Source organism: Neodiprion fabricii, chromosome 5, assembly GCF_021155785.1.
Source record: "Neodiprion fabricii isolate iyNeoFabr1 chromosome 5, iyNeoFabr1.1, whole genome shotgun sequence".
Taxonomy (NCBI): Eukaryota; Metazoa; Arthropoda; class Insecta; order Hymenoptera; family Diprionidae; genus Neodiprion; species Neodiprion fabricii.
The window spans coordinates 19,236,684-19,252,008 of NC_060243.1; the positions used below are offsets into that span (position 1 = coordinate 19,236,684).

A 15,325-nucleotide genomic window follows, 5' to 3' on the forward strand; every position below is an offset into this window, starting at 1 on the left:
TACTAAAAATTGTTCATAATTGCATGAAGATTGTAGATTATTCTTTCGAATTTATAGATTCGAAAAGATAAAAAACGCAAGAAAATCTTAAACAGTGAAACCAAGTTCCCTCAAATTATCAGAACACAACAAAACACTTTAGTAGTCCGTTATGGCAAAAAGGCCCAATTTGGAATAACATGGGTGGGAATTAATCTATCAAAAGGGGAAATTGAAATCTGAGAAGAGTTTTTGGAAAAATTGTTGTAAATGTCGGATAAGAGTAAGACATGTATTTTTTTGCTATAATTTAGATTGATCGATTCCACGAAACAAATGTTCAAAATATGTTCCATAACGATTTGAGGTAAGAAAACGACGGGAATTATTTTGTGCACTTTTTTTGAGAAGTAAAGCTGTCAATATTATTTACTCGATGTTACGGAATCACATAGAAAATTCGTAAAGAATGTAATCAAGTTAAAAAACACATCGGAATGTATTGAAAAAATAGTTTCAAAATAACTGAATTATATACACGACTTCTTTAATATTACAACGAATCGTATTAACTGAAAACCTGTTTTTTTAGTTGAATTAAATTTGGGTTTTTGGTCGAATTGAGCTCATCACGTTTAATGAATAAATCAATACTCCCTCAAGGCGATGCAGTAATTATGAGATTAACTGGATTAGAAATATTTTGAGGTTCTCGGACGAATTGAGATTTTTTATTTTCTTTTAGGATTTACTATTTTACTTAATTCTCAGCTAAAATTGAGTTCAAAAACTCTAGGTAGAGGTTTACTTTCTTCGTTCTGAATCTACGAGATTTGAATCGATTCAATTATTTCAGCAAAAACGCGTCACATCCGAATTGAAATGTCACACTTTTGAACAGAAGATCCTGGTGAAATTTAGTTAAATGGGGTGAAATAGTTTTCAGTTCGGGATATCAGATCTGTATAAAAATGCAAAAGACATCAATCTTCTGAGGTGAGAATCAGGTAGCAAAAAATGTTTCGCAGTCGCGTTATCCGCGTCACTGCCTTTAAAACATTTATCGAATCCTAGTTTTCAATTCCAGTAATTCAGGGTCTTCTGATCCTTATTCACAAGCTATCGTAGTACCGATAGTAAAATGAAACACTTTTTATCGCTTAATAAAATCGAAACTCTTACTATTTGTATTAACTTATACTCATAAATCTATCCTCAAATGTAATAACACAAGATTCGTGAGTTAGATTTTTCAAAAATGACCAAAATATAAAAAATTCTAACACGTTAAAAAGAATGTCCGATCAATATGTAGAAAAATCGAACTGATCCACTAAATTTTCAACATTTTTGAAAAAAAAACAAAAACATCGATGTTCGAGTTTTCGTTTATAATTCCACTGTTTTATGCTTTTGTATTTTCGAAGAGATCTTTGTAGCTCACGGATATAATGAAAAATTAACGAATACACGATATACATTTATTCCCCGATAAAATAATTGAAGGTGACCGATTTTATGCAGGAAACGTCATCAATATTCAAATCGATAACCGAGTGCATCCTCTTTCACGCTCTTCGAGCGGTGGTAACACGGTTATTTTACGAGACAGCCGATAGTGCCAACCTCCGAAATCGCAGAAATTCCAACCCTAATCACGGGGGGAGAGGCGTGGGATCGTCGAAAGCTGCAGACGACAGTCTGGGCGTCTTTATCCGCGGCGAGTTCCCATTCGGCTCGACCCTAAATCAGCGGAATTCAACCCCAGGGAATAAACAGCCCTGCAGTCTGTGGGCAATCCGGTGTCTTCGACCTACTTTGTACGTACTACTCGAGGGCAAAATCCACTCACCAGCTATTCTCTTCGTCCCTACGCAAAGATATGCCGGGCCGAAACAGCGATAAAAAATTTCGTGAACGCGTATTTACCATTTCAAAGCATTGTGAAACAGTTTAAAACCTTACATTTCGGACGAGAATTAATGGAATCTGTCCGGTTTACTATCTTCCTGATTCTTTTTTTTTTTTTTCATGTCGTCTTTTCACCGTTTTTCTCAAAAATCCCTCGTCTAGTTTACCGAAAATAGCAAATTTACAAATCGAAGGTTGATTTACTTCGAGTTTCGATTATTTCAAAATTTAGTATCGGTTTTTTACGAATCATTTGAATTATGATTATTACCTCAGTTTTGTAAAACTCAAAGTATACCTAACTTGACCTCAAGTATAGACGTAATTTCTGAAAATATCTGAAAACTTTTCTAAACGCTTGAAGAAAAAAATTTGAAAAAAAAAAAAGATAACCAGCATTTCTGACGGATTGAAAAACGGAGAAACATCGCGGTATTTGCTGACAAAACAAACGTATGTATTTTTATCAGATATTGATAGCTGTATTTTTTTACGTCGCACAATACGTCGTAAAAAATTCGCACAGCAATAATACTATGTTTAAAAAAAAAAAAAAAAAAAAAGAAGCAATTGTGCGAAAGAATTGTATATTTATTTGAATCAATTTCATGGGCATAAATTTATGCAGGTACAGTAAGAAATTCAGTTTTCCTCACACAGCAGACGACGATAAAAGACGACAACGGTTGAGTGAAAGTCGGCGTTTGTTTTACGATGAGAGAAGAAAAAGAGTGAGAAAAAAAGAACAAAAAAAAAATCTGACTCGTCTCTTGCCTTCATGTTCCGATCATTACAAGCTGGTAGACTCTGACCTCTGATTTTCGTTCTCATCGCGGGCTTTTGTACCGAATAGGAAGAGGTTAAAAAATTAATTCTGTCGATGCTACAGAGTCGAATCCGATCGCTAATTCACACGCCATTAGCAATGATGCTCCGGCCCAATTTACATTGAGTCGATCGACATTGCAAGGTTACAATTGTTAGTGGATTGCAGAACGACAAACTCTCGCAGTATTTTTTCAATTCGGTTTATCAAAGTTTCCAATCGTTTTTAAAAACAAAATTACTAAAAGAAAAATTACATCGTTTGATTTTGCAATTATAATCTCCTTTTCTGCAATTTAAAAAATGTTCTGAATTTGTAAAATGGCAATTTTTATAGCCTAAAGATAACCAAGTTGAATTCAAATTTGATTTTCTGTGGTTCTTGTACAGTTTATTCACAGATCTGAAATATTAGGTATCAATTTTCTAAACTTCTCAAAGAATTTTAAAATTCAGCCGCTTACCATTTTGAATTTCACAATTTCAAGTTTGGATGTGAAATCAGAAGCCCAAATAATTTTACGGAAAAAAAATTTGGCGTGAATCTGCAAATAAACGTGAAGTGAGTCAAATTGTGTGTCAATCTGCCCGATTTTACAAATTCAATCAGCGTTATCAAAATTGCGAGAATTGTGATCTCTAATGGATAAAAGACTGGTTGAAAAAAAGTCATAGATTGTCTGGTTTGCAAAAAAAATCAGGATCAAGGTAACACATAATAACGTATATTGCTTGAAACGAACGGTAAAAAGTGAAACAGCAACGAAGTTAAGGATACTCCTAGATCATTTTGAGGTTAGGTGATAGAAGAAAACGCGGCGGAACAAGGCAGAAAAAAATAAAATTGAAGCGATGCTGGTTCCGAGATAACGAAACTAATGTATCATGTTTGATATAATATCCCCCTCTACTCGAACAGCATTCATCATCGCTCGAACCGCCCAGAAGTCGTTATTCCACACATGTACGCTGCAGGGAAATATATCCTTCAAGTTTCCAGAGGATCCCTTTCCTCCGCAGGCGAAAAGATTCAGTTATAGAAGCTTTGCGGAAGGTTACAGTGCTGAAAAGTGGGTGAGAAATAGAAACTTCGAAGCGCAAACGGAAATGGAAGGTAAAGATCGAATGCCAAAACTGTGAAAACTGGAACAAAGACCACGATCGAGTTACATCGAGTTTAATGTCTTTCGTTTCCACAACGGAACAAATGAAATTCAGCAAGTTGTAGCTTCCCAATGATCATTCCGAGGTCAAAGTTGTACTGGACATTTTTATTCCTCGTTCGATTATAAAATGGTAGTATTTTTTATCCAGGATTGGTGCAAAGTCTGATTATTTCTGCTAGATTAATACGTCGGCGGATAGTAGTTTTGTAATATGTCGCTCCTTCGGAGAAAGTGATTTTTTTTCGAGTTGAAGAATTTTCTACAGTTGTGAAAAAAAAATTAAAAAAGAATATGACGTAGTCGTTGGACAACGAAATGAAGAGTTAAAAATTTAGTTAAAAGTTACAAGTGAGCTAAAGTATTGATTCAGTAAAAACAGAATTTATCCTCAGTCCAAAGACGAAAAAAAAAAATTAAAATTATCACCTCTAGATAGTTGAATAAAGAAGAGAAAACTTCAATGATACTTTGCTTTCAAAATGACTTTTCGAAAGCTGCATCTTACTAAAGTTTTCTTTTCTTTTTTTGCAAATACAAAAATGTTAGAGGTTATGTCTTCTGATAATTTTCGATTATTCGCAAAGAATAGTTTGTGGAAAAATAAATGAAATTGTAATGAAATTACAGAAGCATAATGACTGTGACTAAAACCTTCTATTGATAATACCAATGGAAAACTTTGACTAACAACAAATATTGTTAACCGTGAACACAATTTAATTCCTCGAGCTATGGACAACGGCAACATTTTGGAATTTAGAATACTTGAACGGAAATTAATAAGGTGAACGTAATTTGCAAGCGATAAATTAGTCAATGGTTAACGAGGATATATCATCCCGGATGGTAAACACACTTCGTGATCGTTACAGGAAGAGGAATATGCCTCAGACTTTGATGGTATAGTCCAAAATTCGAACTACGTAAGAACGATTTCTTGAACCAATTGCACCGTGTCTTCATAGAGTTCATTTACGATGATTGCAGGCTTAACCTAATACCAGCGGAGGACTTGATGGGGCGTGACGAAACGAAGCCTGCACTAAAATCCGTTTGGTTCTGAAATCTCGTCGCCCAAAACGGTCTCGGAATTTTCGCGAAGGAAAAGCCGGCGGGAAATTGTTCGGAAATCTTCGTTCAAACTCTACGAAAGGAATTCAACTAGCCTTCCACCGATTCGTAGGCGGTATATTTTCTTGCTCATCACACAAAAGAAATTCCCGTCTCTTTCCACCGGACGAACCGCATCGACACAATGGACTCGAAAATTATAAACTTTTTCTTTGATGAAACAGCTTGTGAAATCGTACGGAAATATGAAAAACACTAAGCGCAGAAATGTTCAAGTGTCGAAAACTTTTATTGCCGATCAAGTTCGCGAATTGAATTGAATTCAATCGGGTTTTCATCGTTGAAAGCCTTTCGTTCCTCTGCAAAAGTTCCGTGCAAGGCGTCACATCCCTTTCGTAAACTTTTTTTCACATCAAGCAACAATCGCATGTTTATGAACTCTTCTTTCCGACTCGGCTAGATTTCTCGCTGAAAGAATATGTTTATTTTTGGTCAAACAGTTACGCACTCTCACCCTCCAGGATAGCATGACCCTTATAAGCGAACATTTTTGGAATAAGAGAAAATCCTATCAAGAATTTCTTCGTCGTTTACATAGAATAATCAGTAACAAAAACGTGTCTATTTAATCTAGCTACGATAATGACTGAAGATTCGTCATATCTTCTCTGACAAGGAGAATACTCGAAGTGTGCAAAACTCACGATTCTTCATATTACATTGCAACATATCACAGAATGAAGAAAATCGGTGAGGCACACCTTGGGTACTTTCCTTGTGAAAAAATCACTAAACTATGAATCCCAACAATCGAAGCAAGCCTCTGTGACCATGAAGTTAGAAGAAAGTGGTCATCACGCTGGCCTTAAAAATGCCCAGAGGAAATGTTCTGAGATCGACTTCTCGACCAGTTGGAAAGCTGCATGAACTCAACCTTATTCAGTCATACCAATTTAAGCTGACTCGGCAACAGGTGTTCTACGAAGCTTCGTGTCGACCTCTGCTGGCAGCGCCACATGCTGAACTGTTCCAAGCTTTGTTACCGTTTCACAGAGTGAAGTGAAGGTCGAAAACGATTTTTCCAACAGAATTTAGCCTGCTATGCTTCCTGCTATGCTTCATGGGTCGGTAAATATAACGCGAGGATGGTAAGCCATTGGCATAATAATTCCAGGAATCAATGGTCGAGTGGGTACAAATTTCTGCTCCAAACTTAGTCAGATTCCTACGTTACCTCATGTTGATTGGTACAGAAGGTGATTTCAAGAGGAAGTCTGCATTGACAGTTATTCATGAACCTTCGAGTATTATGATTAGTGCTGTTCGATTTCGCCCGCTTTGCCGGCCAAGATTTGGCTAATCAACTGAAAGTTAGCAGGCTTAAGAAATTAGCCAGTTAAGATAGTTCACCGGTTAACCGGCTAAGCCGGCGAAAAATGGATAATCAGGTAATTTTAACCGGCCAAACCTAAAAATGCAGAATATCGACAAGCAAATGAATTTTTCATTTTTTGGATTCGAACTTCTGACCAAAATACCACATAAAGAGAAGTTTTTAACCGAATCCAATTTTAATATTCATCAATTAATATATCAACTACAGTTAGGAAATAATGCGTATTAGATCATTCGAAAATATAAAGAGCTTAGTAAGTGACTTTGAAAAGTTAACCCATACAAGCATCAGGATTTGACAGACGTTAATTTTTATAGCTAGTTTAGCTGAATGTCATTGATTGATCAACTTTTTAGGTACCTTGGACAATTGAATGACAATAATTCTGTAAAGGCGATATAATAAAACTCATTCTAGTTACAAGTTCGAATCTGAAAGGCGAAAAATTCATTTGCTTGTAGATTTTGTACATTTGTGGGTTAAGCCGGTTAAAATTAGGTAGTTTGGACCGGTCAATTATCCGAGCCAGTTAAGTTTCAGCTAATTAGTCCAGTTAACTTTCTTGACCAGCTAAGTCTTACACCACGGATTTCATTTTATTTGAATTATCAATTTTATTTGATTCATTTTAGTTGAAGGTCGGTAATGATCAGTGGTGAAATAAGAAGGTATCAGTACTGATTGAATTCCTAACTTGTATTATTCAAAATGTGTTTCTTTTCAAATGTATATTTAATTTTTAATTTATGGTTAGAAAATTTTGCTAAGAAGATAGTGCGATTGCAGATAAGTGTCTGCTGTTTAATTTTTCACAAATTAAGATAATCTGGCAATGCGTTAGTAACACATGGCAAGAGAAAGACGCTTTGATCTTGTCGCACCATCGAGAACAATGTCGATGACTCTATTATGCATAATTGAAAATCAGAAATAAGTAAGCTATGGTATCTATAACACTATTCAATTGATTGTCTGACAACGAATCAGAATATTTCAGGCCCAACAACAGCGTAAAACAACTCAACACTTACAGGTAAACGATACCGGAATCATTTGATTCGACAGACTTAGCAAACGTACCTGCAATATTTCCAGACGATATTCCAGTGACGACAATTTGTTTTTCTCACCACCTCACCACTCACCGAATGTTAATCTCGCACTAATACGATTATGAGTTTACCGTCACAGCTTCTAAATAACGCGACGTACGTAAGTAACTCGAGCACATTGGGCTGCGCGCACTCACCAAAGACAAATGACGAGAAACGCCGTCGCTCGCCGTGTGTCTACCTATTCTGACCGAGTGTTGTGTAGTAGAGTCTGCTAGGACGGATCAGACCAGAGGACATATTTACGACGACTGTACACAACAAAGTGCGAATCGGAGTTGAACTGGCTTCCTCAAAACGGTGAACGTACATTTCTTCAAGGTTTCCGAGTTATTCCAGTTCTAGTCAACATCATTTCGCACCCTCGAAAATCACTTGTACATACCTCACTTCAAGTCACTCGTCGAATTTTACCGCCGCAGAAATACTATTATGTATTGTATGTTACGCACGCTGTATAGACGTTACAGAAACAATTGAATACAAGTGTAATATACACAACTGCGATTGACGTTCGACTTGCCAAAGACGGATCGCACCACCAATAAGCGCCGTCGTACACTCTTTCCATCGCTCTCACCGACTGGTGTGAGGTGTGTTTTGATTCGGGGATTCGAGTTAAGCCTGAAATACCGTTCCTCACCCTCCTCACCTCAAACTGAGCAGGCATGATGAATCTGTGTAAGAGGTTATTATGAATCTCATCCGATGTCATAGATTCGTTTGTTTGTATCATTGTCAAAATGTGATATATCGTATATCACCAGTTGGAAAAACAGTTGATTTTTCAGCTGCCGCAAGTTCGTCTTCTCACTGTGATGTTTTTAGTAATAGCCTACAGTAATCGATAGGACAGAGCACAGAGGTTACGTGAATTTTCTTAACAAAAGAGCTGCGCTACAAGATTTAAGGCTGTTGTTTGAAGTGGGAATTTTTTGTCAATCAAGATAGTTGAAGAAATCATGTAGCATTGCTTTATTGGATTCGTTTACACGTAAGTAATTATTTAAACCTTGTATTTCCCGTGAACTTTCATTGAAACAATTATTCTACGATATCGATTGAAGTCAAACAGCGTCAGAATTTGAAATTTAAAAATTTTTTTTTAATAAGTTTCAAACTTACGAGATCATTTGTATGTAAGCACTCCGATGGCAAAATTGTAATTAGCTGATTATTTTTCTTTTTATATACTACTGAATCTTTGTTTTTCCTTCATTTTGCAGTTTGGAATATCAAAGAAAGTGATTTTTCTGATCAGATAAACTGTTTTGAGAAGATTTTGCATTTTATCAATTCAATCTAATTGCGGTTCATCGTAGCGTTGATTTACAGTATTTCACGAATATTTATTAAATTTTTCCGTGCGTGATGACACTATTTAATTATTTATTCTATTATGAATTAATAATACTTCTTGGCTAACATTTCGTTACATCAATAACCTTACAAATTAGTTTTTTTTTTCTATATCGTTATAATTATTGTTACTTTTGTTACATTCCATTTTATTGAATACTGTTATTATAGCTATTATCATTATCATTATACACAACGTAATTTTAACACTTAAATACTATGTATCTATATTGATTGTGGCGCAATTACAGTGGTCATTTATATATACTATCCACGTATATAATTTCATATATATTATCCACTTACAGTAATCCTTACGTATAGGAGATCAAGCATGGTAGCTCGCATACTTATCGACAACGAACAGGATGCGGTACAGGAGGCCTCACCTCTGTACATTTCAGTGTGCCAGACCGATGATCCGGTACTCTGGTCAAGTATGACGATCGCGCGTAACACGCCGGATTTTGTTTATACATTCAAACTGACAAACTACCATGTAATAATACCTAAGAAGGAATTTAATAAATCTAGTCCGTGTTAACTGATTCCCTGGTGCTTTATTTCACTCCACTAATATTATACAACAAATAAAACAAAATATACCGACACATACCATATTTGGCAATTATTAAGAGGGACCACTGAACCGTACGATGTTGAAATCGCAAATTTTCCTGCAAAGAGGTAAACTGGCACTTTTATGACCGAGGGTGATGTTTCTCAGTACGAGTCGTAGACGAGTACTACAAACATCACGCGAGCCCTTACAAGGCCTGACCCGGAGGTGCACAAGATACTTGCTATCACAAATGTATCGAAAAGTGGATTCTCGTTAGGTGTAACCATAAACTTATAAAGATAGACTGAGCGCTTCTATAAGAGGCACTGACAATTACATATAAAGGACAGAGATATACCGGGAGTACTGCTCTCTCTTTTCAATCGGCGTCATAGTGGGAGACAACGGAGCAGTGGAAGTGGAACAGCTACAGAGAGAGAAAGGAGTACTCCCGGCATATTTCTGTCCTTTAAATGTTTGCTTCAAGCGGCTCATAAGAGCGCTCAGTCTATCTTTATAAGTCTATGGGGCTAACACATGCCTAAAATCGCCGTTTACAGCGCTGTTGCGTAGTATGAAATATATGAAACACCCTGCATCGCTACGCACGCACACTTTGCCGCACAAAGTACTGTGCGCCACTGCGCACGCGCACTAAAAAGTACTGTGCGCCACTGCACAAGCGCACTCGAAGCAAGCCGAGTGAGGCTAGGTTTTATACACAGATGCTGCAAAGCATTTCAGATACGTGTTACGGGCATCACAACTCGTTTTCGACGCAGTCGTGAAAAAAAATATTGTATAAAATTAGTGACGAAATTAGGAAATGGTGGTTTGCGTGCGAGCTTCGCACTTGCCTCTGGTTCGCTTCAGACTCGTGCTCGCACGCACTCATCAGCATTCCCTGGTTTCGTCATTTGTTGCATAAAGTACTATTATATGACACACCATGTTTTCCGAGCCTCGGTATCAAAAGCTGTTACGTACGCGAAAACTATCTCGTATGCGAAAGGTGTTTGGTACTTGATCGTGGTGGGGTCCAGAGGTTCTACTCCCCGCTCCACTAAATCCCGGGAGGGACGTTAAATGTAGTTTTTAAATGATTATTAACATAAATTATGAGATCCACGTTTAAGCCCTAGGATCCCGAGAAGGGATTTAAAGTATAATTCAACTCTCTGGGGCTTAGTACGTACTACTTAATCCTACGTCAAGACGCACCGAAAAGCAAGGAAAACATGGTAGTGTATAAAAGTTTTTGAATGAAGTCATTCTTTACTTTCAGATGGTAATTTATTTATTTTTATCTGATTCGTAAAGTTTATTCGTACTCGTTGTTCATCTCTAGTAATTTCTTGCGCTATCGTAATATTAAAATCACTTACACAGAGTATTGTCTTAGTTTTTAAGGGGAAAAGAATATTTAAAAGTGAACCAATCAATGAGGACTTGAATCAAAATGTAGTCATGGAAGAAATTTTGTTTCAATTACTTGTAAATAAATTTGTCGGGTAGAGGAATTTCGGAAAAATTGAGATCAGTGTGAAAAAATAATAAATAAACAAATAACAATTCGCTGAATAATAACACGTCGTTTTTATAAAACGTTTTAACTCAATATCTAACCGATATTTCTATGCGGAGAAAATATTCTTGCTTAACGCTAACTCAGAATATTCAAAGAAAAGAAAACGTAGACTCGAATGAACGAATTTCATGCTAACACAACTGTGTTCAAAAATCATCACGTAAGCTCTTCTGGTTTATGTATATACATTCATATTACCCGTGTTTTGATGAAATTTTTATGAATCTGGGCTGGTAATCTCAAAAAATAGATCGAGTGGATGAAAATGGATGAAGTATCTCATCATTTTTTCGTAAAAACACATCATATTTTAATGGCGTGTTGAAGTATTTCTTCGTAATAAAGGCAAAGAACACCAAATTTCATGCTTAGATTCGGAAAATCTGTTAAATTCAATAATTCTGTAATCAAGAAAATCTTCCCTAGTTGACGGGAATTTCAGGAATATCAAATTCGGAGCTCTGTACCATACAAAAAGGAACTTTACGTTCATGCGAATCGAGATGCTAATCGAAAGGTCCAATAATCACGGAAGGAACTTTTCAATACTCACTACGCAATTTTCACTGGGAACTTGCGAACCGTTCATTGGTATTGATCATCGTCTACTGACGAGTTGAAACGTTATTTTTTACTTGGAATTGTTTCATTGCATGGTCAATATTATTTTGCGTTACCAACGATGTTTAAAACTGGTTCAAAGCAGCATCGAGTAACCATATCCCACTAAAGAGAGCCTCAACACCGCCAAGTTTCCGTCGGTAATTTACATAATTCGGACTTTTGGTCGGCAAGCGAGGACATTACTGTAACATCTGATCGATAGCAGTAGATACGTGTTCTCTTTCCATCTCCTCAAATAGAAAAAGGCAGAATATCTTCGTCGATAAGTCAGTCAGCTGTGCCGGCTCCACAGATCGCGTACTGATCTGTTATAATTGTTGATGTCGGTAAGTTAGTCTTCGAACGCGGCAGACGAATCCCATAAGGGCTGGCTCATTCAATGGAAGCGGTTACCAATGTCCTTTTTTCGAGAACAAGGCCAAAGTTCCGATCCTGCGGGTCAAGCGAAGTGTCGAATGTGAGGTTGAGCTCCTTGCACAGGGGACCCGTGACCTCCTCATCGCGAATCATTATCGCCTGGACAGATCGGGATCAGATCGGGATCACTCAACAACTGTGATCGCGGTCGTGTTCGTGGTCATGGCCATGCTCGTGGACGAGAAAGGTGTCGCGATAGAGGGAACTCGGGGTCCTGTGCATTACCGTGACGTAGCTGCTTCCCGACGCTGGTGTCGTCGCCGGGTTTGAGGCTGGCGTCAGAAGCGGCGTTCCCTGAAGACTGATCGCCAATGGCAGGCTGCTCGGAGTGCATAGGCCCATGGCGCCTCTTCCGCCCTCTGTGACTGACCGGTATCTCGGCGGTCTCGACAACCTGAAACAATTTACCCGAAACCCATAAATCCTTCTGCAGGCTGTCTCCACGGTTCGAGTGCAACGTAGGCCGGAAAAAAGAGCCAGATAAAGACCACCCGGTTTCCGGCAAAGAGGAGGGCTTAGGACGATGCTGTATGTCAGTATTTATTGACCCCCAGAATTTCACTTATTTTGGCTTATATCAGAGCCTTTGCATCGTTGTCAAGAAAAATACGATGTCAGCGCAATTCTGTGTGCGATGCCAAACACAGATATCCTAAAACTTTCTGATTTCACGCTGGAATAACGTCGAGAAATGTATTTCTACAATTCAATTATGGGAATATATTTTCTGACGTTGTACTTTCATGATACAAATACGGTTTTGGAGATTCACTGCCAAACTAGGTGAAATTTTATTTACATGGTCAATCAGGACTGACTATATCATCCTGTCAATTATTCATTAGTTTGTTAACACATCAAATTTCATGATCGAGCGATAACCAAGATATTTCACATGTTTTCAAAGATTCTTGACATTTTCAGATGATTTTATAATATTATCCTAGATTTCATTGGTTTCCAAAGGATCTGGAATGATTCACGTGGAATTTTAGGAATTTCATGCGGTTTAACAGACAATATAGAGATTTTAGAGATCTCAGAAAGGCAAATTGCCATAGCTGACAAGCGTAATGGAATGAATCTTGTTTCTATCTTGTATAAAATTTGTAATCATAATCATCATCATTGTTATTATTATGACCATCGTTATTGAGAACAGAAATAACAGCAACGTATAATATCGCTTACGTTTATTATTTAAAAAATAGAATAAAATAATATAAAAATACCGTTAAAATATGTAATCAGTTCTCAAAGGCTTTCGCACAACGTTATATTATTCATTGTTATCACTGGCGTTCAAACTTTCACTTGGCGTTCACTTTGAGAAGGGTTTCATATTTTCCAAGATGTCAAAATGATGAGAAGCTAAAAGTGATGACGAGTATTGGAAATGTGTAACCTCTACCGGATTCTCAACTGTCTTTGAATGTTTCAGCAATTTTCTTCTAATCACTTGAGAATATTAACCATCATTTATGAAAACCACAACTAATTAACCACTAATCTCACCAATTTCCAACACTCTCGGTTGTTTCTTCTTCGGTAAATACCTGAGACTGAATTTTAATCAAATTTATCGTGGCGTGAGGAGCTGAAGAAAAACTGAACGGAATTAGTACAATCTAAATTACCTGGAACACCTGCATTTGAGAAGTCTTATGAAGGCGGCTCGAAAGGTGCGGTTGAACACGGTGTAAATTACCGGATTTATCGTCGACGAAACGTAACCGAGCCAGAGACAGGTGTCGACGACGTGTGAGGGCACCGAGCAGCGTGGACAAACGGCGAAGAGAATGTTGAGGACGAAAAACGGCGTCCAGCACAGAACAAAAGTGAAAAACACAAGGCCGAGCACTTTGCTTGCCTTTTGTTCAGTCGCTACCGCGTTCGCAGCCAGCGATCTCCGCTTCGTTCGCCCCGCCAGGAATCTGTTAAACATAAAAGGGCGTTTGAAGAACAGGGACAAATTGAAGAGCGGTAAAAAGGGCTCGAAATTGACGGAATCGGATCCTAGATGGATTTCACCGCTTCAATTTCCGCTACTGGATAACGATGACATCCTTTTTTCTTTCTCTCGGCTGTTTTCGTCAGAGCTTTGTAGTCAATCTGTAAAGCAATTTGACTAGAATCAATGTCTGATTGACGATTCATTTCACTGTTGAGATTTCTACGCTAATAAGGAGAAGTCACTCAATATCACTCGTCGATTTCAAGGAACATAATGTTACTCATCTTTAAGCCAAAATAAAGGCCCGTGTTTTGACCTTTTTATCGAATGGGCCTTTTTTGTGGTGAAAAGAATGATTGAAAATTTGTTTCCTCGAGATGTCAAAAATCCGAATATCTAAATTTTAGGAACACTAGTCGAGGAGCAGTTTTCGTACGTTTTTCTGAATCGTTATGACAATACCGCAATCAAATCCCGTCCGGTTTTTGGAGCAATGCTTTTACAGTTTCGTACATCTGTATTTATTCTGAGGAGAAACACATTCTCTAGTGGTAATTGAAATTTGCCAGAAGCATCCTCAGTCGTTACATTGTACTGGCAAATACTTCAAATGCCCAAGAAATTGATGATCTATATCTATAGAGATGGTACGGAGATTATTCAAGGATGGTATAATTTTCCAATCTCATTGTAAAGTCTTTCCTTTGACCAAAACTTCCGAGTTTGAGAAATTCACTATGTTTGTAAATAATTTCAAAATAGTCACAGCAACCTCAACTTGGGTTATACCTCGAGTCTCCAAAGAGGGTAAGATCAAAGGACTTCAGCACTCGAAGAACAACATTTCATAACGCAGTTTCATTGCTTGAGTTCACCAAAGTACTTGGAAGTAGAACAATAAATCGTCTGAGGATTTACGAGGCCTTAGATCTTGAAAGGCAGTTAGGTATAGACAACGAGGGAAATGAGATCGACTTCCGTGTTCATCTGTGATTCTTTAGTCTTCCACCGTTATCAAAAGGAACGCTGCGTCATAATGTAACGAACCGTAAATTTTGTTTTCACTGTCTAATTCAGTAATTTGCAATGGCTTACTGATCAATTGATCAGCCACCGCACCGGAAGTTGATATTTTTACCAAACGATTAGGCGAGAGTCAAACACAAATTCAATAATTAATACTTGTGACACATTGTGACAGTGTAAATTCAAGATAAAACGTTCGAAGAAGAATTTTGTTTCTGTAATAACTTTAGAGGTCACTAATCTCGACTTTGACACAGTAACGCCGTAAAAATATTGTCTGCTGGTCCCCCGTCTAAATTTTAATTAGCCTAAAAATGTTTCATTGCATGCCACCT

General features: G+C 37.4%; 1 protein-coding gene and 1 long non-coding RNA gene across 2 annotated transcripts in view; one reads left to right on the forward strand and one right to left on the reverse strand.

Annotated features, from left to right (window-relative positions):
* The first annotated feature begins 8,157 nt into the window (after positions 1–8,157).
* LOC124184006 lies at positions 8,158–9,367 on the forward strand. Its single transcript, XR_006871111.1, has 2 exons — positions 8,158–8,454; positions 9,128–9,367. It is a non-coding gene; the product is annotated as an uncharacterized LOC124184006 (long non-coding RNA).
* Positions 9,368–11,835: 2,468 nt separating this feature from the next.
* The window catches only part of LOC124184008 (alpha-1D adrenergic receptor), a 134,527-nt gene continuing 131,037 nt past the window's right edge, over positions 11,836–15,325 (reverse strand). The window contains exons 7-9 of the mRNA XM_046573283.1: positions 13,648–13,944; positions 12,236–12,404; positions 11,836–12,025 (exon numbers count right to left, since the gene is read on the reverse strand). Of these exons, the coding sequence (XP_046429239.1) occupies positions 11,966–12,025; positions 12,236–12,404; positions 13,648–13,944 (526 nt within the window). The 3' untranslated portion in view covers positions 11,836–11,965. The remainder of the gene's footprint in view (positions 12,026–12,235; positions 12,405–13,647; positions 13,945–15,325) is intronic.